General features: G+C 47.9%; 4 protein-coding genes and 1 long non-coding RNA gene across 7 annotated transcripts; 4 read left to right on the forward strand and 1 right to left on the reverse strand.

The window, feature by feature from the left end:
* The first annotated feature begins 111 nt into the window (after positions 1-111).
* LOC101771106 (rust resistance kinase Lr10) lies at positions 112-3,157 on the forward strand. Of its 3 annotated transcripts, none has more exons than XM_022826348.1 (4): positions 112-288; positions 364-1,077; positions 1,739-1,762; positions 1,910-2,973. In XM_022826348.1, exons 1-4 carry the CDS (start codon positions 252-254, stop codon positions 2,971-2,973), a joined length of 1,839 nt encoding a protein of 612 aa, XP_022682083.1. In that variant the 5' UTR covers positions 112-251. The 3 variants fall into 3 exon arrangements, with proteins under 3 accessions (XP_022682083.1, XP_012701541.1, XP_012701542.1); XM_012846088.3 differs by lacking the exon at positions 112-288 and having other exon boundaries at positions 521-613; positions 694-1,077; positions 1,910-3,157; XM_012846087.2 differs by having other exon boundaries at positions 112-1,077; positions 1,910-3,157.
* Positions 3,158-5,040: 1,883 nt separating this feature from the next.
* Positions 5,041-7,307, forward strand: LOC101770711 (G-type lectin S-receptor-like serine/threonine-protein kinase At1g34300). The gene is given in 2 exon segments (XM_004967952.3): positions 5,041-7,140; positions 7,142-7,307. Coding segments are annotated over 2 exon segments (1,842 nt in total). The 5' UTR covers positions 5,041-5,328; the 3' UTR covers positions 7,172-7,307.
* Positions 7,308-11,403: 4,096 nt separating this feature from the next.
* Positions 11,404-15,772, reverse strand: LOC105914449. The gene is made up of 3 exons (XR_001164039.2): positions 15,476-15,772; positions 11,847-11,901; positions 11,404-11,593 (listed from the first exon to the last, which is right to left on the reverse strand). It is a non-coding gene; the product is annotated as an uncharacterized LOC105914449 (long non-coding RNA).
* LOC101770305 (proline-rich receptor-like protein kinase PERK3) lies at positions 12,136-15,139 on the forward strand. Its single transcript, XM_004967951.3, has one exon. The coding sequence runs from the start codon at positions 12,950-12,952 to the stop codon at positions 14,948-14,950; it is 2,001 nt and encodes a 666-aa protein (XP_004968008.1). The 5' UTR covers positions 12,136-12,949; the 3' UTR covers positions 14,951-15,139.
* Positions 15,773-16,909: 1,137 nt separating the features above from the next.
* On the forward strand, positions 16,910-18,911 carry LOC101758963 (zeamatin). Its single transcript, XM_022826337.1, has one exon. It carries the CDS (start codon positions 17,598-17,600, stop codon positions 18,909-18,911), a length of 1,314 nt encoding a protein of 437 aa, XP_022682072.1. The 5' UTR covers positions 16,910-17,597.
* Positions 18,912-27,822: the final 8,911 nt, after the last annotated feature.

Raw genomic sequence — 27,822 nt, forward strand, 5'->3', positions numbered from 1 at the left:
ATTGCAAGTACCACACAAAAATAATTGCAGACTTATTTGCAAGGTTGCACTCTTAGTGCCCCTGTCATACCAGTCATGAACTGCCGCCCAAATTAATTTAGTTGACTTGACTGACTCGTTCCAACCTCACTACCATACTGATAAGGACGTTATTTGACTCGTATTGCACCTCTAAAGAAATTCCACCTTATGAAGGCATGGAGTGAATTCTTCCACCACTATAATGGGCCCGCCATCACAACAGATATTTGATGGTCAGTGAAACCAATGAGACACTCAATTTTCGAGGTACAACACCATCGCTTTGCCTTCTGTCTAATTTCTACCACACGAATCACGAAATGCCAAATGCTTTAGCTGCAGCTCTACTGCTCTCGGTTCTCAACTATGGAGTCACAATGGCCACAGCAAGCAGTGATGAAAACTTCTTCCAAAACTGCCCAGCATCCTATTGTAGTGAAGGTGGACCGGAGATTCGGTTTCCATTCCGCCTTGAAACCAGTCCTCCATCATGTGGTGCACCGGGAATGAAGTTGCGTTGCTCTAAGGAAGCAGAAACCATCCTTTTTCACCCAAATCTTGGTTTATGCAAGGTGATTGACATCGAGTATAGGTACGCTTCAATTTATGTTATCCCACTTCGAGCCTCCAAGTGCCCTCTTCAAAAGATCATCTCCACCAATCTATCTACAGATGTATATAGACCGTACGGTCATGGTGTGACCTTAGTGAGTTGTTCAACAGAGTTCAGACCAAGTAATGAGGATCTTGTTGCTGGCCCCATCTCTTGCCTTAGCAACACAAGCCATTTTTCATACTTGGTGTATTCTCTTCAATCCATGGATGTTCTTCCATTGGACTGCATAGTGATTTCCAATGACATTTGGTTACCGCCCCATAAGAAGAATTGGATTAGGTTGCGCCTTAATGAAATTGCAGAAGGAACCATTGCATTTGGTGAGACGATGTTCAAGTGGTCAGTTCCCAACATTTCCAATGTTTGCCAACAATGTGAAATTGGAGGGAGGCACTGTGGATTTCACTCAGAAACTAGGCAAGCATTCTGTAAGAAGCACAGTAAGTTTCTAACTACCTCCTGCAACTGAGAACTTATCTTGAACAAAAGATCATATGCTATGATAGACTTCTTATTGATTTTGGCATGAAACACACATAGAGATGGCCTAAGTACATAATATGGTCTTCCATTTAATTCTTAGTTATTTCAACCAGTTGTCACTGTTGCATTTTGCTGCAGAATATTCTTTTGTTACAGAGCATTTTTTCTGATTCAAGTAAAATGATTCTGTTATTTCCCTGAAAAGAGGTCATAGGTAATGACAGAAAAGATTAGGTGTCTGAGATCAGTCCAAAATACCACCACAATGCAAAACCCAGACTTGGCTCCTTTGCAAGATATTCCCACATGCACGAAATAAAAATCTGTCCCCTCAACTTACACATTTCCACATTTATAGGCCTACCAACTGTTCCCCTGAAAATTTAAATTATTATACTTTCTAAATGCGTATCAAATGGGTTTAGTGTTCGAGATGTGTTGCAGTCAGATATGTGCTTAGAATTATCTTAATCTCTGGAGGCGAGTTCTCCAACTATTTTGGTAGAACAAGCTCCAGTTTGTGAACTGGTCCAGTGGCCAGTGATTTGGCTGACCTTAGTAGATGCTGCCTAAAAAGAAAGACTTGACAGAATCTAATTCTCTCTTTCCTGCCTGCAGGCTCACATGTCAAAGTCATTGCAGGTATGCAATTTAAAACCCTCTTAACTAATGGACTTCTTTTGTTGCTTACAACTTTAGTGGCCACATTATCATTCATAAAGGAGATAGTATGTGATGGATAGTGGATTTCTATCTGACTATCTGATTTGCTTCTTTGTGTTTGTTCAGCAACATCATCAGTAGCCACGATTTTAGTTCTTTCAGTGATTGTGGCTGCTGCATTATATCTCACCCTAAAATCAAAGTATGACGAAGAGATACACTCGAAAGTTGAAATGTTCCTAAACACTTATAGCGCATCAAAACCAACAAGATACACGTTCTCTGAAGTGAAGAAGATAACAAGACGATTCAATAATAAACTTGGACAAGGTGGATTTGGAAGCGTATACAAAGGTGACCTATCCAACGGAGTACCTGTAGCAGTCAAAGTGTTGGAGAACTCAAAAGGAGAAGGAGAAGAATTTATCAACGAAGTTGCAACCATTGGAACAATCCACCATGCCAATGTCGTCCGGCTTCTAGGTTTCTGCTCTGAAGGATCAAGACGTGCTCTAATATATGAATTTATGCCTAATGCATCGCTAGAGAAATATATATTCTCACGAGCATCTGATACTTGTTGCCAAGAAAACTTAACACCTAACAGAATGCTTGACATAGCCACAGGGATTGCCAAAGGGATTGAGTACCTGCATCAAGGGTGCAATCAACGCATCCTCCATTTCGACATTAAGCCTTCCAACATTTTACTGGACTACAGTTTTAAACCAAAGATTTCAGATTTTGGACTAGCGAAGTTGTGTGCAAGGGATCAAAGCATTGTCACACTGACCGCAGCAAGAGGCACAATGGGCTACATTGCACCAGAAATATATTCTCGGAACTTTGGGACAGTATCATACAAGTCAGACGTTTACAGCTTCGGCATGGTGGTATTGGAAATGATGAGTGGGGAGAGTAGCTCAGACCCACAGACCAAGAACGATAATGATGTTTACATTCCAGAATGGATATATGAGAAAATAGTCACCGGGCAAGAACTGGAACTGATAAGGGAAATAACACAAGGGGAGAAAGATATAATGAGGAAGCTAGCTATCGTAGCGCTTTGGTGCATTCAGTGGAACCCAGTGAATCGGCCGTCTATGACAAAAGTGGTGAACATGCTAACTGATAGCTTGCAGAGCCTAAAGATGCCTCCTAAACCATTTGTTTCATCCTTTGGCTAGCAGACAAGAATCAAAAGCTAGAGACCACATCAGTCTTTCAGATATTTTGTACCTATCAGTTATCAACATGTACAAATGATGCCTCATGTCTATCATATTTTGATATTCTACCATTGTGTTTTGTGTGTTCTGGATTCTGCATTTCTTCACAATCAGATTATTGTTTTAACCATGTTAAGGAATATGTAAATTCTTGTAGATCGAGGTCCTCTGCTCATATAGTGCCTTGGGTAGGCTTTTGCTTCTAGAAACGAGTCATATAAACATATAAAGCTGGTAAACCGGCGTACTCTGCTTTGCTTTCTGCAAAAGCTGAGCCAAGTGACTGTGGTCAAAACACCACAGATTACTGAGTGGATGTAAAACGTAGAAGAAGCTGTTTCTTACTTCGAAAATTTCTGCTGCTCGTGCGATTTATCTCCATTGTAAACATTGACAGAGATTACTGATTAGCCAACCTTAAATAAGAACTCCTACCTCCTAGACAAGATATTGGTTATCACCCCTTGTTGCTAAGAAATACAGACCGATTAATCTGCAAGGAGGACCGGAGGAGACTCAAGCTCGAAGGCGGCACCGATGAGGTCAGGTACCCCCACGGCCCCCCTTATAATGCGGTTAGGATCTACGGCGCACCATGGGCGCCGGGACGGTAGAAGCTGCAGTGGCCCGTCGCTACTGCAAGACATTTGGGCATATCGCCGGTCGCCGCCGCCGCCGCCGGAGTACCGGCGGGACGCGTGTGCGGACGTGCGGTGGAAGGGGATGCAGAGCTATTATTTCTTCCATTCAGATTACTCTGGGCTGCAATACTCTATACATTTGACGTGGGCTTTGGATAGGTGGACCGGCCTTTTTGCAAATAATCAGCCGCCTCGGCAGCGCGCAGTAGTAGAAGACAAGGATGGCCCATATCAGTTCCAGGTGTGTCCTGGCATCAGACGTGTATGGAGGTTGTCAATAATCTGAAGGACGCTTTATAGCATGATCCTGAAAGACATAATTAGCCAGTCCCAATCCTGGACATCGATTTTAAGCATGAAGGCAGAGATTCAGAGGGCAATACAAGATCATATTATCGCCAAAATTTTCGAATCGATTTTACAGTGCATATTGTGGGACGTGTTCGTTTCTTCTCTACTATTTGGAACAAGTTTCATGGATCTCAAAAGGACCATGCGTCGATCCTCGGCCAGGAACGGAGCATGTATCATGCACCTCTCTCCCTCCCTACCCTCCAGGCCTCCACAGTCCACAAACGGCCGGATATCGGAAGGGCAACAAGCTAACAACCCACTACAGTGGCCAAATGAGGCAGAACATCAAGAGGCCCAAGCTGCTCATCCCGGTACACGGTTCGGTGCTTCATTTGACAATTATAATGTACAGTTCTGTCAGAAAAAAAAACTTGTCTAGCTAAGATGATAGTAATTCATATTTAGTTCCCGATTTCCGAAAAGTCCAACCACGGAAGGGGGTGTTTGGGAGGAGGGGACTAAATTTTATTCCCCATCACATCGAATGTTTGGACACTAATTAAGAGTATTAAACCTAGACTAATTACAAAACTAATTACACAACCTCTAGGCTAAATCGTGAGACGAATCTATTAAGCCTAATTAGTCCATGATTTGATAATGTGGTGCTAAATAACCATTCGCTAATGATGGATTAATTAGGCTTAATAGATTCGTCTCGCGATTTAGCCTAGGGTTTCTGCAATTAGTTTTGTAATTAGCTTATGTTTAATTCTCCTAATTAGTATCCGAACATCCGATGTGACAAGGTTAAAGTTTAACCCCTGGTATCCAAACGCTCCCGAAATCGACATCCCAATCACAAAATTATGTGACGAGTGAGACTTCTTTGCACAATAGCTGGCAGACTCAAGGCGTATAAGCCCGGAGCCCTGTACCTCGTTCCACGCGGCTGCATCTGGAAGGAATGGTGCTGCCTCTAGAGTTGCAGGTGATCTGAAAGGAAAAGGGCAGCAGTTTAGGTTGAACAGAGTTGCATAATCTGCTCATAAGCTATATTGACATATTGTCTTATAGCAGTAAGAATTATCATGCGCTTCAGCAAGATTTTACTTCGCGCTTGCATATGGTGCTTGACAGATGATAAATGGTATTACTGAACAACTCGCAGGTACAGTAGTTTTGTGCGCCTATGATTGATGATGAAACAAAAACAAGTTGAACAAGCCAGTCCCAGCCCGTGTCAAACTGTTTCCACTGGGTCTTCTAGTTCTCCAGTGTGTTACGTGGTTGGCTGCACGCAACTGACTGATTCAACACGCAAACAATAGAATATCTAAATATCTATTGCCTCTATCTCCGCCATGCCAGAGGAGCCATGCTACAAACCAAAATGAAAACCAACAAGCACGCCAATGCAAGGAATCCACAACACAAGATGACAGCGCTGAGTTCTTCCTGGACTCTCCACCTCCTGCCTCTCTTCCTACTACTCCTACCAGCCGCCACCGGGGGCGCCACATTTAACATCACCAACCGATGCCCCCACACCGTGTGGCCGGCTGCTATGCCTGTTGGCGGTGGCCGGCAGCTCGACCCCGGGGAGTCATGGATACTCAACATGCCGGCCAGCACCACCGGAGGGCGTGTGTGGGCACGCACAGCTTGCTCGTTCGACCGTGCTGGTAACGGCAGGTGCGAGACAGGTGACTGCAGCGGCGTGCTTGCTTGCACAGGCTACGGTCAGGCACCCAACACAATGGCTGAATTCGCGCTAGCCCAGTTCAACAATACGGATTACTTCGACATCTCCCTGGTTGACGGCTTCAATGTGCCCATGGACTTCCTGCCGGTGCCGGCGAACAGACTGGGAGCGCAGGGTTGTAGCAGGGGGCCTCGATGCGCAGCCAACATAACATCCCAGTGCCCAAAAGATTTGAAGGCACCAGGGGGTTGCAACAGCGCGTGCACGGTGTTCGAGGACAAAGCCAAGTATTGCTGCATCGGGAACGGCACCAACACTTGCGAACCCACCACCTACTCATTGGTGTTCGTAAGGATGTGCCCCGATGCATACAGCTATTCCAGGGATGATAGCTCGAGCACCACGTTCACTTGTCCCTCAGGCACCAACTATCAGGTCGTCTTCTGTCCCTCAAACGACATTTCAGCTTCACCTCCAGCTACAAATCCTCATGCACCTACTGGTACTGGGTCAACATCCTTCACAAGAAGCAGAGTTTTCAGTGCGGTTCTAGGTTCCATAGGCAGTTTGATAGTACTTGTGGTATTTATCACTTTCTTTGCATATAAACTAAGAAAACAGCGACACCAGGAGATGCAGGAAGAGGATGAAGAGTTTGGGGAGCTACCAGGAATGCCAACTAGGTTCACATTTCAGCAGCTACAAGAAGCAACCGACCAGTTCAAGTGCAAGCTTGGGGAAGGAGGATTTGGGTCTGTTTTCGAGGGGCAATATGGCGAAGAAAGAATTGCAGTTAAACGTTTGGATCGAGCTGGTCAGGGTAAGAGAGAATTTTTAGCAGAGGTTCAGACAATCGGCAGCATTCATCACATTCATCTGGTGAGGCTGATCGGTTTCTGTGCAGAGAAATTAGATAGGCTTTTGGTGTATGAGTATATGCCCAAAGGGTCCTTAGACAGGTGGATCTTTAACTCACATGACAATGATGCTCCCTCACTGGACTGGCAAACTAGACGCAAGGTTATTACTCACATTGCTAAGGGTCTATGTTATCTACATGAGGAGTGTATGAAGAGGATTGCTCACTTGGATGTCAAACCACAAAACATCCTCTTAGATGAAAACTTCAATGCTAAACTTTCTGATTTCGGATTAAGTAAGCTCATTGATCGGGATAAGAGCCAAGTGATTACAAGAATGAGAGGCACACCTGGATATTTAGCTCCTGAGTGGTTGACATCCCAAATCACAGAAAAAGCCGATGTCTATAGCTTTGGCGTTGTGGTCATGGAAATCATCAGCGGTAGAAAGAATCTTGACACTTCACGATCTGAAGAGAGCATACATCTTATTACCTTACTGGAAGAAAAAGTGAAGAGTGATGAGTTAGCAGATTTGATTGACAAGCACAGTACTGATATGCAAGTACACAAGCAAGAAATAGTGGACATGATGAAACTTGCAATGTGGTGTTTACAAATTGAACCCAAAAGAAGGCCTCAAATGTCCGAGGTGATCAAAGTCTTGGAAGGTCACATGAACGCAGAAAGCAATATTGATCATAAATTTGTCGCAACAAGTCAAACAATGTTCAGTATTTCTGAAAATACAGGTTCCTCAGACCCACCTCAAGCCTCATATTTATCAGCCCCAAGATGAAATTGGGATAACTGTGAGAAGTTACGCGCAGAAGATATGTGTGTCTAGGAAAAGCCATTATCTGTTGTATTTTCTTTTCCAAATTACTACAATCCTAAGGCCTTATGTGTTAGCTTCTCAGTTTAATTCTTTTGTTTGGTTTCCCATTGTAACACAAATCTGTTTGGAGTTCTTACATTTTTTTTTTGGAAAGTTACAAAACGTTTCAAAATGCTAACACGAACAGGCTTAAAGCAAATTGGGAGTTGGGTTCCTAAATCCCAATCTCCAAAATGCTGAAGTAGGGGGGTAAAAAAGCAATACTAGTATATAAGGGGGCCATAATGCATAGTATTCTCCTAAATATTTCCAGCCATGAATTTTGTACTGAAATTAAGTTTCCTGTTCTAGCCGTGTACTACTTTTCCGTGTAGCGCGTAAGAGTTGCCGCCTTGCTGTTGTGGGGTCTCCATTGCAAACCTTGACTATTTGTAACGAATAAATCCTACACAATTGCTCATCTCAAGCCATGTGAGTGAGCAATCGGAAGGCAGGAGAAACTCACCTTGATGAATGCAGATAAGGAAGGCGGCGATGGATGAGGTGCCCTACAGGGGCCCTAGCCCCTATGGTGGTGCCGTGCGTGGTGGCCGGTGAGGAGTGAGGATCGACGGCATACGGCGTACCGGGGGCGCCTGAGAGGACGAGAAGCAGCGACCCGCCAGCGGCACGGCAGAGCGGCAGTACATGCAAGGAGAGCAGATCGCCGCCATCGCCGGCGCCGCCTCTGTCGGAGCACTGGCACTGCCGCCGGGACGCGTGTGCGGTGGGAGGAAGCGGTTCTCCCCGAGTCCCCATGACAGTCTGGGCTGAGACACACACACTCCACAGTTGATGTGGGCTGGGCTACTTGAAATAATGATTAGGCCTGCTGGCTGAGGCACATTCCGGCACAGGCCGGCAGCCTGACCCAGCAAGCAGCCCATCAGAGCTTGACCCATAGTGTGGGCCTCTAAGAGGGCCGTGTTACTTTTGATCAAACAACTCCTCATAAAAGAGTGTCTTAGGTGCGTTTAGCAGAGTTTCCAGAGCTGATTCTCTGCTGAATCCAGCAGGAACTTTGCCAAACAGTTTTTCAAAAAGAAGTGATTCTTTGTTGATTCTGTAAAGTGATTCTCTGAAATGAACTAAGAGGTTGGGAGCTAGAAAAAGTAGCTTCTCCTGATTCTGTGAGGTGATTCTCCATCTTGATTTTAAGAGTTTAGGCTAGAGAATCTCAAAGAATCAGCTCCCATAGAGAATTAGAATCAGATGAAACTTTACCAAACGTACCATTAATATTCTTTTGAATACTTTGGCTGAAATTTGAAAATCTTATAGTTAGATTTGCCTTAAAAGTAGTGCCAAAATAGCATGCCATCATTATTGCTGTCACTGGTTATACTTAGTGGTCAAAATAAAGTATCAGTGACCATGCTAATTGCCAATGCAATCTTTTGTAACTGAATGATGAGAAGAGAATAACGGAGCCGATGAATCCAGGCCATGTTGATTACTGACAGAGCTTAATCCAGGCCAAAGGAGGCCTTGAATCATGTGTTATGTGCGCCGTGTTTCTTTGATCAAAATCAAACATGCAATGCTGTCAAATTCGAACCGGCCCGCGTGCGTGCTCTCGCGGAAGCGGAAGCGCGCCGCGAGTGTAGACTGTAGAGAGTCCGTCGGCTGGCGCCTGACGGAGGCGGCCGCCGCTCACGGAGGAAAGCCAGCACGCCAACGAAGCTTCACCGGAGCTAAATCTTATAACGCCAATGCTTCTACGGCATTGTGGTGATCCAGTCATCCACATCTGTATCCTTGGCGGTGAAAACTTTGTTCGAAGGATCGGAGGGGCGACAACGATGACACTTAGAGCGTCGTGTCCTTGCTGAAAATGTCATCTCAAGGATCCCTCACTAGGGTCGTGAATTTGAATATCTGAATTCTTTAACATGCAGTTTTGACGCACGCCCCTGCTCCTCCTCGGGGTGACACGGGCGGAACACTAGAGCCCGGCTCCACTACCCCTTCTAGCACCCCTTCCCCTCCTCGTTGTCGCCCGAGCGGCAGCTAGAAGCCCGCGTGGCCGCAAGAAAGCATTAGCGGGGCTCCACCACCACCTCCTCTCCTTTCCTCCCCTCACGCTCTCTTTGGTGGCTGGCCTCGTCCATGGCGGCAGCGGTTGGTTCCGGCCGTCCGCGACCAAATCTGCCCAATGAATGGCCGGATCCACACCCCCGGATGCGGGATCTGCTACCCTGGGGCAGCCTCGGCGTGTTGGGGACACGCGGCGGCGGCGGCGAAGCCCAGCTACAGCAACGCGTGCGTCGGGTGCGCGGCTGGGCACGGCTACGATGGCACCAGCAGCCAGCACGCGACGTGGCCTCGTAAGGGCGGCGACTGCAGCTGGCGTGCGACATGGCTCGACTGTTGCGGCATCCACGACCACTGTGAGGCGTGGCTCAACTGTGGTGATCGTTCTTCCCAACTGCGACGGCGTCCCCGGCGGTTGCTCGTCCGGCAGCTGCAACTGCGTCTGCGGCGGCTGCTCTTCCGGCAGCAGCGGTGGTGCCTAGCTACGGTGGCGTGTGCGGTCGGAGCGAGTTGACCGGCTGCAGCAGCGCTTGGTGTGGTTCGGCGGCGGTGTCACCCAGCGACTCTATGGCGCGATGCGGCTGGGGTGCGGTGGCTGCTTCCGAAAGCGCGTTTTTCTTCTTTTTCCTTGCCTTTTGTTTTCCTTTCTTAAAAGAAAAGGATACACTCTGTGGTGTTGGTTGTGTGGTGGCTCGTGTCGACGTCTCAATCTGACTGGGGTCAATGTCCCAATCCGACCGAACAAAGTGTTTGTGAGGCTCGTGTCGATGTTTCAATCCGACCGAGCAAAGTTGAGAGAGACCCGGTTGATGTCCCAATCCAACCGGCTGATGTTATGTGGTTGAGTTGAGTTTGAGTAGTGTGTTGATGTGGTACGGTGTGAGTTGATATCCTAATCCAACCGTTCGGTGTTGTTTTTTCGTTATTTGCTCGGTACAGGTTTATTCTTTTTTTTAATATAATCAGGCTCTCCTGCTTGTTTCGTTAAAAAAAATCCTGACTGGTTTTAGCAGTCAAATATTTCTTGTGCAAGATGAGATTTTACTTCGTTTCGTTGCTAATGAAGGTGAGGTGGTCGCTCTTTTCATTATGCACTCTTATTTTCAAGTTTGGATGGTGGCTCGTCCCTTGACCAGGATTGGATTACGGATTTAGTAGCGTTTCGTTCCGTCAAGCTTTGTACTCCATCCATATAGTTATAATCTTTGCTATTTATCTAATATTTGTTGTGCTTACAGTTATAAAATCTATAGATCTAAGGGGTCTTTGAATACCATGTGCTAAACTTAGCAGTGTCACATCGGATGTTCGGATGCTAATTAAGAGAACTAAACATAAGCTAATTACAAAACTAATTGTACAGAAGGAGTCTAATTCGCGAGACGAATCTATTAAGCCTAATTAATCTATCATTAGCAAATGGTTATGGTAGCACCACATTGTCAAACCATGGACTAATTAGGCTTAATAGATTCGTCTGCGAATTAGACTCCATCTGCACAATTAGTTTTGTAATTAGTATATATTTAATACTCCTAATTAGTATCAAATATCCGATATGATATGGGCTAAATTTTAGCCCATGTCATCCACACCTCCCCTATTAGAAAAGCTAAAATGTACAAGGCAGCAGTCCTCGAGAGTTGTGCGGTGGGTTGTTCCCTAATTTGGGACGTGGTGTTGTGTGTGTTGTCATCAGCTATCTGGGTCGATGTAATATTGTTTTTTTAATGAAACACGCGTACGTACCTGGAAGCGTGGGTCCGCTGACTCAGCTACCGAGCTGCACCCAAGTGCGAAGTGTGAACTGATTGCTTTGAACCTTACGTGTTTGTAGTTCTGGTCTAGCAGCATGAAACATAGCGACGACTGGTAGGATTGGACACGGGTGCTTTGTCATCTCCGACGCGGCTAACTGCACCGCAACAGTGGCCGTTACTATTTTCTAATAATAGAAAAATTCTACTTCAAACTCCATATCATTCAGAAATTTTAAGACACAGTCTATTCCACATTTTAACCTATGCGTAAAATAAACAACCATCCATATAGAACTCGAAAAGCTCCATAGCTCTAAATACTGACATTCTGTTACCGTGACAAGCTCCTCCTTTCTAATCTGTCATCAGTGCGCTGCAAGCATCACTCTTGAGTCTTGATCAAGAACCTGCAAAAAAAGCGTCCATCCTCGTTACACTACTTGAGAAGTCATTTACTTAGCAGACACTTGTTTTGTATGTTTAAGTTTTGGATTTCCATGACATTTGATCTCTCATCTTACTAGCATGTATTTTTTGTCACGCTCTTCATTTTTTCAGAATAATCTAGATCTATAATATTCTAGAACTCCTCTTGGGACCTAAAAAGGAGAGAGGAACGTTCACAAACTTGACAGAACCGAATTGACAGGACTAATCTACCTCCGGTCGTGATGGAAACTTAAGGGCCTGGCTTCCGCGTGCTAAACTTTAGTACCTGTAACATCAAATGTTTGATACTAATTAGGAGTATTAAATATAATCTAATTGCAAAACTAATTACACCGATGGAGTCTAATTCGTGAGACGAATCTATTAAACCTAATTAGCTCATGATTTGACAATGTTGTGCTACAGTAACCATTTGCTAATGATGTATTAATTAGCCTTAATAGATTCATCTTGCAAATTAGCCTAGGGATTCTGCAATTAGTTTTATAATTAGCTCATATTTAGCCCTCCTAATTAGCATCCGAACATCCGATGTGACACATCTAAAGTTTAGCACCTGTTATCCAAACACCCTTTAGACTACAATGTCTGAAAACCTGCAGTACTCAACTGCTGATAGCCTCCCATAACTTCTTCACTTTACAGCATATTCATACGATGAATGTGACTTGTTGGCCCATAGTTGACGGCATGGTTGGCCAGTCAATGCGTGTGAGCCTGAGCTGGTTCCAGCTGCCTGGACTCTGGATAGCTGCAGCTTCCATGTAGGGAGTACGTGCTGGGCAAGAGCTTTGATTCCAATTTCACTTCATAACCTAGTGGAAGGTGGTCTGAACTGAATGGCGCCAAAAGGGCTGGAGAGAATTAGGTGAATGGCGCCAAAAGGGCTGGAGAGAATTAGGACTGAATAAAGTTACATGATTTGCATACACTTGCAAATCTTAAGAAATCTTAATCATGTGATAGTAACATACTAACACTATATCAACATAAACAGCAACGCATGTGCAAAATTTTGTAATAAAGAATTCGAGCCTATCAAATTTGTGCAGAAATGGAAATGAAAGCAACAAGTACACAATCCACAAGAGTCCAATCTTTGTTAGTAGACCTATAGTTTTCCAGCGTTTATTGTTGACTCTTGACTGTAGACCATAGCCCAATTAAACAGGGAGGACGCAAATCTTTAGAAAAACTAAAACTTCCATTCACACCTATGGCCCTATCTGTTTTATTTTCCTAGTTCCGTGGATTTGTTCTTCCTCTGTCACAGAAGCCATGCTACAGCCCAGAATTCAATTTTATGTAAACCAATGCAGCCACAATCTCGACACAAGATGGCAGCGAAGTGTTTTTCGGGTGCTCTGCACTTGCTGCCTCTCTTCCTACTCCTACCAGTCACCACCAAGGGTGCCACATTAAGCATCACCAACCAATGCTCCTACACAGTGTGGCCAGCTGCTGTGCCGGTGGGCGGCGGCGTGCAGCTCAACCCGGGGAAGTCATGGACCATCGACATGGAGTCCGCCACCAGAGGAAGTGTGTGGCCACGCACAGGCTGCTCATTTGATTTCGAAAGCACGGGTAAAGGCTCATGCAAGACAGGTGATTGTGGCGGCATGCTCACCTGCACAAGCAAAGGTCAGCCGCCCCTCACGCTTGCCGAGTTCAACTTTGGAGGCTTTGGACCAGGAGGAACGGATGTCTTCGATATCTCCCTTGTCGACGGATTCAATGTACCCATGGACTTGCTGCCGGTGCCAGCCAAGGGACAGGGAGAGCAAGGGTGCAGCAAGGGGCCTCACTGCGCAGCCAACATCACGCCGCAGTGCCCACAAGAGCTGAAGGCGCCGGGGGGCTGCAACAACGCGTGCACGGTGTTCAAGCAGGACAAGTACTGCTGCAATGGCAGCAGCACCTGCGAACCCACCAACTACTCGGGGTTTTTCAAGCGGATGTGTCCGGAAGCATTTAGCTACGCCTTGGATACTTCGGACACTACATTCACTTGCCCATCGGGGACCAACTACCAGGTTATTTTCTGCCCCCCGGTAAACATATCATCTTTGGCTTCGCCTCCAGCTGCAAATCCGCCTATATCAGCTTTGGCTTCGCCTCTGCCTGCGATTCCATCTGCACCTGTTGCAACTGAGCCAACACACATGAAGTCCTCATCCTTTGCACGGAGAAGAGTTTTTGCTGTGATTCTTTCCGTAGGTGGTTTGACTGTACTTGTCATATTAAGTACTTTCTTCATATATAAACTAAGGACACGGCAACAACAGGAGATGGAGGAAGGGGATGAAGAGTTTGGGGAACTACTAGGAGCGCCGTCAAGGTTCACATTTCAGCAGCTACAAGAGGCAACGAGTCAATTCAGAGATAAGCTTGGAGAAGGGGGATTTGGGTCTGTCTTTGAGGGACGATACGGGGAGGAAAGGATTGCGGTAAAACGTTTGGATGGAGCTGGTCAGGGGAAGAGAGAATTTTTGGCAGAGGTTCAGACAATTGGCAACATTCATCATATCAATTTGGTGAGGCTGATCGGCTTCTGTGCAGAGAAATCACACAGGCTTCTGGTATATGAGTACATGCCCAAAGGGTCCTTGGACAAGTGGATCTATTACCGACATGACAGTAGCACTGCTCCTCTGGATTGGCAAACACGACGCAAGATTATTACTCACATAGCTAAGGGTCTCTCTTATCTTCATGAGGAGTGCATGAAGAGGATTGCCCATTTAGATGTCAAACCACAAAATATTCTCTTAGATGAAAACTTCAATGCTAAACTTTCTGATTTTGGATTATGCAAGCTCATTGATCGGGATAAGAGCCAAGTGATCACAAGAATGAGAGGCACACCTGGATATTTAGCTCCCGAGTGGTTGACCTCCCAAATCACAGAAAAAGCTGATATTTATAGCTTTGGCGTTGTGGTCATGGAAATGATCAGCGGGAGAAAGAACCTGGACACTTCACAATCTGAAGAAAGCATCCATCTTATAACCTTACTGGAAGAAAAGGTGAAGAGTGATGAGTTAGCAGATTTGATTGAAAAGGACAATACTGACATGCGAGCACACCGGGAGGAAATATTGGAGATGATGAAACTTGCAATGTGGTGTTTACAAATTGATTCAAAAAGAAGGCCTCAAATGTCTGAGGTGATCAAAGTTTTGGAAGGTGACTTGGATGCAGAAAGCAAAATTGAGCATAACTTTGTTGCAACAAGCCAAACAATGTTTGGTATTGCTGGCAATACAGATTCCTCGGATCCACCTCAAGCCTCAAATTTATCAGCCCCCAGATGAAATGGGGCTAACTGTGAGAAGCCATTATCTGTTGTATTTTCTTTTTCAAATCACTACAATCCTAAGGCCCTATATCTTGTGCTAGCTTCTCAGTTTAATTCTTTTGTTTGGTTTCCCATTGTAACACAAACCTGTTTGGATTTCTTACAGTTTTCTTTTGGAAAGTTATAAAACGTTTCAAAATGATAATATGAACAGGCTTAAAGCAAATTGGGAGTTGGATTCCCAATCTCCAAAATGCTGAAGGGGGAAAAGGCAGTAATAGTATATAAGTGTGTCATAATGCATATTCTCCTAAATATTTCCAGACATGGATTTTCTACTGAAATTAAGCTTCCTGTTGGCCGTGTACTACTTTTCCGTATAGCACGAAATTGTTGCGGCCTTGCTGTTATGGGGATTAACCTCCATTGCAAACCTTGATTATTTGTAACGAGTAACTCCTACACAGTTGCACAACGAGTTAACTGTGACCTAATTGCTCAAGCCATGAGAGTGAGCAATCGGAAGGCAGGAGACACTCACCTTAGCAATGCAGAGGAGGAAGGTGGCGATGGATGAGGTGCCCTGAAGGGCCCCCCTATGGTGGTGAACTGGTGACTGGTGAGCGATGAAGATTGAGGACTGACGGCGTACCGGGGGCGCCTGAGAGGACGAGAAGCAGCGGTCCTCCAGCAGCACGGCATAGCGGCACAACACTGAAGGAGAGCAGACCGTCCAGAATCCAGATCCCGGCCGTCGCCGCCCCGGTCGGAGCACCGGCGGGAAGGACGCGTGTGCGGTGGGAGGAAGGGGATGATGGCCGGATGGATGGGCTCCGTGAGTCTGGGCTGAGACATCCACAGTTGAATGGGCTGCGCTCCCACGGATTATGACCCAGCAAGAGGAGCCCATCAAAGCTCGGCCGATAGCGTGGGCCTCTATGAGGGCCGTGTTACTTTGATCAAACAACGTTAAGAAAATAAAGGGTAACAGTCACGATCCATAGAAAGAGTGCCCTTAATATCCTTTTTGAGTATTTTGTTTTAAATTTTGATATGGTAGATTGAAATGGTGGCGCCGCAGCATCGAAGGTACTGTTAAAAGAGTGTCTTACCCCCTTAAAAAAAGAGTCTTACTATCTAGTGCGTTTAACCCATCTTGCGTCAACAATTGGTGTCGTGCCATGAGCCCATTTTATTAGTTTGTGCTAATAGCCATCACGAGGAGTCAGGGTAAGTTTGTTTGTTGCGATACTAAGGGCATGCTTGTATTGAGTCTTGGGAAAACTGCGTGTGCCAGGCAGCTCATCCAGGCACTGGATTTCCTCCGCGCGGTGTTAAGCATCGAACTATGCCAACAATGCGTTATTGTGTGCATGCATGGTTGGGACCTGGAAGTTGGAATAGATGTGTCGGATATGGTGATCGCTGACCAATCAGTTTCAGTGTCTGCTGAGTGCTGACTGCTGACCAAAAATATTCGAGGCCAAGAATCTGGTAGCAGAACAGCAGAACAGCTGGACGAAAAAGACCATCCTCTGGCAATTCTAAAATCTGAAAGTTATGCACCAGCCATGCTTCACCAGACCTCCATAACACATGTGTAAACACAGCCACAAGCCACTGGTTGTAGTGGATCCTGGAGATGCTCACCTCAAGCACGAATGCCGAATGACAACATGGGTTTACAGAGCTTGACCATGCATATCAGTGTCATAAAAAAAATTCGTGCTTGTAATAATCTACCTAGGTTGTTTCAAAAAAAAAACAATCTAGCTAGATTATAGTTTAAGTATAATAGTCCAGTCCTGAAGAAAACTCCAGACATAATAATCAACGTCACAATCACAAAGCTCCTTGAGGAATGAGACCTCTTCTTGGACCATAGTTGACGGCACGGTTGGGCAGTCAAAGCGCCAAAGCCTGGAGCTGGTTCCGCGCGTCTGCATTTGAACATGCGCCGTAAGTGTTGAAGCTTTTTTTCCCCCTCTCCACCTTATCATCTATATTGCGGTGGTGGTCGCTCCAGAACTGTAGGTCTCTGAAAGATAAACACTCGATACAGTCACCTGATATGCTAGTAAGTTGTTAAACTGTCATAATACTACCTACAGTCATCTTTATTTGACATTTCATACGGCAAATTTGACTTGCGTGTAGTTTTTCTTGCTAGTGTGAAACATCAATTAAAACTGACTGGAGTACTACGTTAAGAAATAAGCAGTATCATGAGATGGATGATTTTATTGACATAAACCCTCCTTTTGTTTACATAGTTTTCAACAAGAAAATTGTTAGTCAACAATTTGCAGGTAGAGTAATTATTAATTAGTTTTGAGTGTGCTGTACTTTGGAAATAACATGTAAACAAGTTCCACAAGTAAGTCCAGCCTACTTTGGAAATAACATGTAAACAAGTTCCACAAGTAAGTCCAGCCAAGTCAAATTATTCTGAGGGGACAGGAGCACTCTTCAATATGGTTAGGTCCTTGACCAAATTATTGTGATTGACCATAGACCAGTTCAACACACAAATCTTCTGCACATTGGAATGCTTCTTTATCTAGCGCCCATCATTTGTTTTCTTCTTGTCACGATCACAAAGCCACAGCCATGGTACCTAGAATTCCATTGAAGTAGACCAAGGCAAGAAATTCACAACACGAATGGTCATGACGGTTACCTCGTTGAATCTCCACCTTCTGCCCCTCTTCCTACTTCTCCTACCAGTCACCATCAATGGCGACTCCACATTTAACATCACCAACCGATGCCCCTACACTGTGTGGCCGGCTGCTTGGCCAGTGGGTGGGGGGCGGCAGCTCGACCCTGGGGAGTCATGGATCCTCAACATGCTGGCTGGCACCAAAGGTGGGCGTGTGTGGCCGCGCACGGGCTGCTCATTCAAGGGCGGCAGGAACGGGTCGTGCCAAACAGGCGACTGCGGTGGCATGCTCTCTTGCAAAATCAGTGGCCAGCCACCCATCACAACTGCTGAGTTCACACTTGGAGTGGGGAACACAACAGATTACTTCGACATATCCCTTGTCGATGGCTTTAACGTGCCCATGGATTTCCTTCCGATGCCAACCAACATACAACAGGGAGTACAAGGGTGCAGCAGGGGGCCGCGATGCGCAGCCAACATAACATCCCAGTGCCCAAAAGATTTGAAGGCACCAGGGGGTTGCAACAGCGCGTGCACGGTGTTCGAGGACAAAGACAAGTATTGCTGCATCGGGAACAGCAACAACACTTGCGAACCCACCACCTACTCATTGGTGTTCGTAAGGATGTGCCCCGATGCATACAGCTATTCCAGGGATGATAGCTCGAGCACCACGTTCACTTGTCCCTCAGGCACCAACTATCAGGTCGTCTTCTGTCCCTCAAACGACATTTCAGCTTCACCTCCAGCTACAAATCCTCATGCACCTACTGGTACTGGGTCATTATCCTTCACAAGAAGCAGAGTTTTAAGTGTGGTTCTAGGTTCCATAGGCATTTTGGTAGTACTTGTGGTATTTATCACTTTCTTTGCATATAAACTAAGAAAACAGCGACACCAGGAGATGCAGGAAGAGGATGAAGAGTTTGGGGAGCTACCAGGAATGCCAACTAGGTTCACATTTCAGCAGCTACAAGAAGCAACCGACCAGTTCAAGTGCAAGCTTGGGGAAGGAGGATTTGGGTCTGTTTTCGAGGGGCAATATGGCGAAGAAAGAATTGCAGTTAAACGTTTGGATCGAGCTGGTCAGGGTAAGAGAGAATTTTTAGCAGAGGTTCAGACAATCGGCAGCATTCATCACATTCATCTGGTGAGGCTGATCGGTTTCTGTGCAGAGAAATTACATAGGCTTTTGGTGTATGAGTATATGCCCAAAGGGTCCTTAGACAGGTGGATCTTTAACTCACATGACAATGATGCTCCCTCACTGGACTGGCAAACTAGACGCAAGGTCATTACTCACATTGCATGACTCCAGGCGATCAGCGGATCAGGCGTCAGGTGCAGCATGACTCCTGCAATTCGGCCAATTGCTTTTTAGGTCCCTGTTTACTTCCTCAAAAATTCTAATTTTGGCTATGCAAAAAGAAGATTTCCCATCACATCAAACTTACGGTACATGCATGGAGTACTGAATGTAGATGAAATTAAAAACTAATTGCACAGTTTTGTTGTACTTTGCGAGATGAATCTTTTGAGCCTAATTAGTCAATATTTGATAATAATTTATAAATACAAACGAAACGCTACAGTATGCTACAGTGATTTTGGTTCTCCAAAATTGCGCAACTAAACAAGGCCTAGTTTTCACCGCGTCCCTTCAGTCTTGCTTTTTGCCTGTCGGTTGCGGTTGCGCATCAGGTATATTCATCTGGTCCAATTAATTTTCAATATTTTAATCAATATTGATGGGTGATGGCTAATATAATATTGATCCATCTAGGTGTTCCATTATCTTTGTTTTGATTCTGGATTATCTAGTGTTTTAAGAGTCAAATAGGTACGGTTTTTGATATATCTTATTGTGATATATCATATATCTTATTTATAGTCTTATTTTTTAGGGAGGTAGGCTTCATTTTTAGAGTTTGGCACAGGGCCTCGATTTTTGCCGGCTCAGCCCTAGGCCAGAGTACCGCCACATCGTCCGCATCCTCCACCCTAGCGGAGCGATCTGCCAACTGATGAAGGTGTGGACAATCTGGACTCCAGTGAGGCTCTCGTTGAGGTGGCTCTGCAGCGTCGACTCGAGCACACCCATGCGGTTCCGACGGTCCTTGACGGGCCCCCACGACCAACTCTCCGCCCTTGACGGCCTCGCCCCGGTGAACGTCGGGAACGGATCGTCGACCGGGTTCCGGATATAGAACCAATCGCTGTGCCACCCCCGGTTGGAATTCGTAGGGGTGTACGAGTGTACGACGGATAGCTCTTGCCGGTCCTTTTCTGCAATGAAAATCCACCGACTGGGGCGGGAGGTCCCGATCTCGCACCCTCGCTCCTGGGTCGCCTGGAGAAGAACTTCACGAAGAAGTCTACATCCGGCTCAGTCCCAAGAAAAGCCTCGCAAAGGACCACGAAACCGGCGATGTGCAACACCCCGGTGGGATTGAGATGCTACAACTCCAGACTCCAGTGGAAGAGGAGGCCGCGCAGGAATGGATGCGTAGGATATCCCAAACCACGCTCGTGGAAGGGGAGGAAGGAAACCAATTCGCTAGGCTGGGGCTCTGGAAAGACGGTCCCCGGCAAAGGCGCCCTCCAGCCGGCGACCGCTTTCGATGGCAGCACTCCTCTTCGCGCATAATGCTCCAACAGATCCTCCCTCACAGTGGACTCCTCCAGTTCGACATCACGAACGCGAATGGCGGCGGACGAATCTGTAAGTCTCTCTTCCCTTCCTCCTACTCACTTCTCTCTCGGAGCCAACTGCAGCGTGCGAGGAAGGTCTGGGTGAAAGGGGAAGCGACGGCGGGCGGGAAGAAGGCGAAAGGATGCGCTAGGAGACCTCCGTCACACCCCTATTATTAAATAAAGGGTAGGGTGCGGAGTCCTGTCGGACGGGACGTGACCGACGGGATGCGCCTCTGCCCGATGGGACACGACCCTAGGTGGGGCCTACCAACTGCCGCAGCGGTACCGAAGGACACCGACCTTGACTGTGCGCGCATGCAGCCGTCCCTTTGCCTTTCAAGGCAAGAAAGCGGAAGGGCCCACCAATGGAAGCCTTTGCTGAACCGGGGACGGACGGCGCTCGGGCCGGATGGACGAAGCATGGGACCCTCCACCTGAGTCTCCCCCAACCAAGGCCAGCGGGCCATGCAAGTCGACTAGGACAGATCGAGCATCAGGCGGTAAGAGTGATTAAAGCATATATATTTGTGGAAGCCTAACATGCAGGACACGCGTCCTCATCACGAACGACGAGTACGGATTCCACCCGGGCGCACCCGCTGAGGGTGCCCCAAGCTGGCCAATTGAAACCGCCGAGGTAAGCAACGATACCCCAACCTCCGTGATCCTGAAAATCGCAGGAGAAACGATGCCTGATACGTCCGACCAAGGTAACGCTACTGGCTCTCCGCTATTTTCTTTTTACGAATGAGCCCTTGTTTTAGTTCACCCCTAACTCCCAACTTTGACACTATGCAAAAAGAAGATTCACCATCACATCAAACTTGCGGTACGTGCATGGAGTACTAAATGTAGATGAAATTAAAAACTAATTGCACAGTTTTGTTGTATCTTGCGAGATGAATCTTTTGAGCCTAATTAGTCAATGTTTGGACAATAATTCACAAATACAAACGAAACGCTACAGTGCCGGCACAGTAATTTTGGCACTCCCAATTTTGGCAACTAAACAAGGCCTGAGCATCACATTCATTCATCCGCATCATACATGCATACATTCACGCATCATACATACATCCCATGATTGCACTCGATTGCATCTCAATTGCTTTGCATCATGTCACAAAGCAATAACGGTTCGTCCAAAATGGACTGCGACCGACCGAGGTTCGAAGGCCAGCCCGCGGAGGGCTCGAGGCCACCTCGTGTCAAACAGAGCCAGGGGAGAAAACACAGATGGGACCGTAGTGGCTTTCGCCCGACCCGCTCAGAAGTAGTCAGGGACCATCTCGACCTTCTCATTCGATCCCGACCTCGAGCCAGCCCACAGAATCTCCATCGAGGGGAGGCTAGCGGGCCACCTGAGTCGGTCTCCGGAACAACTCGGGCATCTGCCGGGAGGTGGGCCACCTGAGCAGCGGAATGCCCCATGCGGGCTATGCCAACCCCGTTACGAATGACGAACCCGGATTCTGCTCGAACAGGCCCGTTAGCAAGCTCACCGAGTGCGCCACTCAAGCCATCGAGGCAAACGGTGTTAGCTTAGCCCTCTAGTCGTGGAGACCGAGGACGGGGTGATGCATGAAACCCGACTGATGCCATCTGAGTTCGACTGGGCTCGGGGGCTCGGGCCGATAGATCCCGACTTAGGGGTACGACCAACAACACAAGTTGTGATCAGAACAAACGAGGACGAAATACCTCGACCATCGCGATGTCCTCCTGGTGGGCAAAGATACCTAGGTTCTTGGCCCCTAAAAAAGAATGCTCAGGTGTTCAGCCTACAACCGACCCCCGGACAGCCGCAGGCTCGGGGGCTACACCAACCGGGTGCGCTCGCGCGCACCTGGCGGAGACCGGACTGATGGTCGATCTTCTCCCAAGGAGGAAGGGACCGGAATCCCATTTGATTCATTTTTGGTCAAAGAAACGCTCAACTGTTCAGCCTTCGACTGACTCTCCAGTCGATCGCAGGCTCGGGGGCTAGACCCACTGGGTCCGCTTGCATGAACCTAGTGAAATATTGACTAAGGGTGAGTCCTCAGGAACAGGACATCTTGTGCAGCCCAACGTGCCCCTGTGGCCCACACCAGTCATCTCTTTGGGAACTGGGCGCCAGCACACGTCTGACGCGCCCCTGCGGCCTCTGCCAAACGTCCCGTCGAGAGTTGGATGCCGATACTCGCACGGGGGCAGGTACGTCCAATCCGATGCAAATACACCTAACCGATGCTAGATCTTATTCCCAAGAGGAAGGGGCCAGGATCCCACTCGATTCATTTTTGGTCAAAGAAATGCTCAAGTGTTCAGCCTTCGACCAACTCTCTAGTCAATCGCAGGCTCGGGGGCTAGACCCACTGGGTCCGCTCGCGTGAACCTAGCGGAATATTGACTAAGGGTGAATTGTCAGGAACTGGACACCCTGCACAGCCCGGCGTGCCCCTGCGGCCCACGCCAGCCATCTCTTTGGGAATTGGCATCAGCACTCGTCTGACACGCCCCTGCGGCCTCTGGCAAATGTCCCGTCGAGAGCCAAATAACAATCTTCCCCAGGGGCGTGACGGGCACACGAATCACATCTCAAAGACAAACTTTTTCATTAAGATGAAAACATAAGCTAGAAGCTTTACAATATCACGCAAAGCATGTGAACATGGGACCCCGAGGGCTTTACAATATCACGCAAAGTGTGAAAGCACAACCTAGGGACTACCCTACAACTTGGGACTGGAATAAACAAGGGAAGCGCAATCCATACAAGGAAGTCGCACCCGAAAGCTCGCCCATCATCCCGTCCATGCCGGATCACCTTCGATCTTCTCCCTCTGAACCAGGGACGCCCAAAGAAGAATGAGATAAAAGAACTTGGGAAGTGATGGTGCTACCTCTGGAGTTCCCTAGAGCCTTCTCCTTGAACCAGGACAACCTGAATAACAGAGGGGAAGAGGCGTGGGGGGAGTACGAGTATCGCGTCCCGATACTATGGGTCAACTGGCTCTTGCTGACTCCCAGCGGACCAGCACTGACGCCGTCATCTCGTGCCTTCTCGACGTGCACCTCCGCACCTCCCAGTGCAGGAGGCTGTAGGGACGAGACAGAGGAGAACGACCTCTGATGATCGGCGGACTAGGGTATGAGGATGAGGAAGCCCTGTCTTCCCAACCTCCTAAGGCGGCCCCCTCGTCCTCTCATCCATCGACTTACCCCACGACAGGACCATGCTACAAGAGTTCTTCCTGCAGTATGGTCTCCAGATGTGCAGTAGAGGGCTACGATAGGGACGAGGAATGCCTATTAGAGAGTTCTTCTAGCAGTCATATGGAGCAACCGAAGCCGCCTAGGGCAAAGAGCAGGTGTCTCAAACCTACCGAATCTACAGCCTAAGCCATGGCGCCTACAACTCGAGCCATGGGGTTCCGAACGCAGAAGTCCCCTATTTATAGCCGGGCGGATGGCCACGATCCGGGAGCGGTTTCCTTCCGCACCCATGGATGCGCGGTAAAAGCACCTGACATTGAGGCGACTTATCAGCTACCCCGCGTTAAAGGCGCCGCTCCACGAAACGATGGCTCAATAACCGCATGATGAAAATTGAGGGGAAAGTACCGGGCCACGAGGCGCCGGTATGGCTTTACACATACTCCGTCCTTATCTCCTCGAGTACTGGGTCAGCCCCCTCAATGCGGCCCAACCGTTCCTCGCGTAAGACAAAAATGTCCGACACCCTCAGGTGCCTTCCCTCGGCGAAACGTCCCAACCGACAGCCCCTCCGCGGCTTCAACAAAGCCCCAAAGGGGCTCGGAGGCTCCTGACGGGTCCATAGACCCGTGATCCCCAACGGGACCGTTTCTAGAGAGCTCTGGCCCAACAAGGGGCACAACAGACAACAAGCATTCAAGCCGGCCCAGCCGCACACGAACAAAGCTGAAACTGCGGGCCAACTGCCGACTAGCTTCCCAACCAGGGAACTTAACTGGTATTCCAACCGGACGCAGTTCGTCGGAGGTGGGACTGTAGCCTAACCCCGACTAGAGCACTCCCGACCAAGTGGTCCTGACAGGTTCTCCCGACAAGCTACAAACGATTGGACATTCGTGACCTGTTCTCCCGACCAAGTCTCCACCATACCACCTACGCCGACCCCCCCCCGAATAGAAATGACCATCCGTAGTGGTCTTAGGGAGCAAGTGGAACGGATAACGAGGTGACCCCCAGGTCAGCCGTCCATACGCGGAGGCTTACCGCACACGCCCTACGCACGTCTGCACAATGGTTGTCAGTGTTTTATACCGGCAACCCGCCAAGGGAGTACCCGAGGTAGTAGATTGGTCGGTTGGGGATTGCCGGACCTAGAACTCGAAGGTAAAAGCGAGGACACAAGACACGGATTTATACAGGTTCGGGCCGCCAGAGTAGCGTAATACCCTACGTCCTGTTTGGGGGTGTTGTATATTGCGCCCTGCGCTTGGGTGTTGTGGTGTGAGGAGTTGATCCGCTGTTGTGGTTCTCCTGATCTAGGTACCCTCGCCCTCCTTTATATACTCCAGGGGGCGGGAGTCCTAGTCAGATTACAAGGAGGAGTCCTAGTAGGAGTACACGGGATGAGTCCTAGTAGGAGTCCAACTTCTTCCTTCCTTGCGGGTACTGGGGATCTATCCCTGTCAAGCCCCCGAGCGCTTCATAGTCGAATGCAGTAGTCTTTGAGTAGTCTTAAGATTTTTGCCGAGTAGTCTTGGTGCTCCTTGAGTACTTTATCTGGCGGAATCTTCAAAGCTTCTCAAAGTTGCCATGAGGCTATGGTGTGCATAAAGCCTTGATCAACTTGATATTGTAGTCTTCATGTATGGAGGGCGGTGAAAGTTGCACTCCATATGGAGTAGTCCCCGAGCCTTAGGTTGAATCGTAGAATCAGGCTAAGGGTCAAAATCTTGAATCTTCTTTCGGCTTGAAAAATTCTTGGGTGTAGCTTATCAGCCCCCGAGCCTTGAATTGATTGAATAATCAACTCAAGGATCTTAAATCTTCACTCCAGTCATCATCCGAGTAGTCTTGCGGCGTCCAGCCCCCGAGCTTATATGCCAGGTGAGCCGTAGAAGCCACGTCAAGTAGTGTTTGGCGCTTAGCCCCCATGCTTGGAAGCCACCTGAGCCACTGGAAGTATTTTCGAGTACTGATTGGCGCTTAGCCCCCGAGTTTGGGAACCAGTCTGTGCCTTTGGACGTACGTTGAGCATACTGGAGCGTCGTCGCCGAGGCGTGGCCTGAAAGAAAAGATGCGTACATTATGTAGCATATTTATAGAATATTGAACTTATTGAAATTTATTCAGTGATTAATATAAACATTGTGTGTCATGCTCTTGTTTCGGCCATATTCTTCCCGAGTAGTTAGCCTATTACGTTTTAGGCTCTCAGTCCCCATTTAGCCGTAGCCACTGCATGTGTGAGAGCTTTGTCTCGTATACGCGTATGGGCATTGCTGTGTGCACAGCTGAGAGCTTAGTCTCATGTATGTGTGCTAGCATTTAGGTGTCACAGGTGCACCCGAGGCTTTCACGAATTATGGCGTGTTCTGCTCGAGAAGAGTAGTGACATTAAGAGAAGACAAAAGTAAGTAGTCAGCATTGCGACAAAAAAGAGAGCGTGATTGCGCGCAAGAGTTTGCTGCCCTCCGGCGAGTAGAGTGCGTGTTGTGCGCAAGAGTTTGCTGCCCTCCGGTGAGTAGAGCGTGTGTTGCGCGCATGCGGAAAATAAGCCAGAAAATAATTAAAAATGTGACTTAGCTTGATTTGTGGATGATTGTTGACGAAGCTGTGGTGGTCTCGTCGACGGGGGCTCACCGGAGGCGGCGGGCGACGGCGGGGAAGCAGCGGCGGCGCTTGAGCTCGTGGCGGCTAGGGTTTTGGACGCGGGCGCTGGTGGAGGAGACCGGGAGGGGGCGGCGGCTTTTATAGGGCTTGGAGATAGAGCCGGCGCGGGTTCAAATCCCCCGGAGGAGGCGGAACGGATGGAGACCGGGGCGGAGAAGGCGCGCGGCGGTTGCGGAGTTCCGGCCGGATTCGGCCGGAGGTGGGGGATGACGGGTGGGGCCCACCCGTCAGCGGGCGCGGGCGAACGGCGGGGCGACGCGGCTTCGCGGGCCGGCGCGCGCGTTCGTGGGCCGCGGGGCGCGGATGAAGCGGCGGGCCGCTGTGGAGAGCTGGGCCGGCCAGGCGAGGAAGCGGAGGAGCGGGCCGAGCGGCCGGCGGCGCAGCTGGGCCGTTGCGGAGGAAAAGGAAAGGGGGCTGGCGGAGCGTTTCGCGGGCCGGAGAGGAAAAAGAAAAGAGGCGGGGTGCTGGGCCGAATGAAGAAAAGAAAGGGGAAGAAGGGAAGATGCGGCCCAGTGGAAGAAGAAGAAAAAGAAAGAGAAAGAGAAATAGAAAATGATTTGGAAATTGAATTCAAATTTGAAAATTCAAACTTTGATTCGAACTCAAGCAATCAAAATAAATGCACCAGCATGAATGCACAAATAAATCCTATGATGAATTAATTGAATTAAAGAAAATGAATTTAAATGCCTAGAAATTAAATGACACCTTAATTTGAGCAAATTTTAATGAATTTAAATTATTCAAAATTTTGGGTGTTACAAATCCTACCCCCCTTAAGAAGAATCTCGTCCTCGAGATTCGGAAGATCCTGCAAAGAGATGGGGAAATTCCTTCTGCAACTCATCCTCTCTTTCCCAAGTTGCCTCGTCCTCTGTATGGTGAGTCCACTGAACCTTGCACATTCTGATCGTCCGATTTCTTGTAACCCTTTCCATAGTATCCAAAATTTTAATGGTGTGTTCCGTGTAAGTGAGATCATCCTGAACATCCAATCCCTCCATTGGCAACTGTTCCTCGGGAACTCTGAGGCACTTCTTAAGCTGTGAGATATGGAACACATCGTGTACATCCGACAACTGGTTAGGCAACTCCAGTCGATAGGCTACTTGCCCCACTCGCTCAAGAATCTTGAACGGACCGATGAATCGAGGTGACAACTTCCCTTTGACCTTGAATCTGCGCATACCCCTGATGGGCGATACCTTGAGATACACATAATCACCTACCTCAAAGGTCAATTCTCTTCTCCTGGTGTCAGCATAACTCTTCTGTCGAGACTGAGCAGTCCTCAAGTTTTCTCGGATAATCTGGACCTGTCTTTCTGCCTCTTGTATAATTTCTGGCCCGAATAGCTGACTCTCTCCTGTTTCACTCCAATAAAGGGGTGTTCGGCACTTTCTGCCATATAAAGCCTCAAATGGTGACATTTTGAGACTGGCTTGATAACTGTTATTATAGGAGAACTCTGCATAAGGTAGACTCTTGTCCCAACTACCTCCATGCTCCAGTGCACATGCTCTTAACATATCCTCCAATATTTGATTGGTCCTCTCGGTCTGTCCATCTGTCTGAGGATGATAAGCGGAACTGAAATTCAACCTTGTGCCTAGAGATTCATGCAATTTCTGCCAAAAGCGTGACGTGAACTGAGTACCTCG

This window comes from Setaria italica, chromosome V (genome assembly GCF_000263155.2).
Source record: "Setaria italica strain Yugu1 chromosome V, Setaria_italica_v2.0, whole genome shotgun sequence".
Taxonomy (NCBI): domain Eukaryota; kingdom Viridiplantae; phylum Streptophyta; class Magnoliopsida; order Poales; family Poaceae; genus Setaria; species Setaria italica.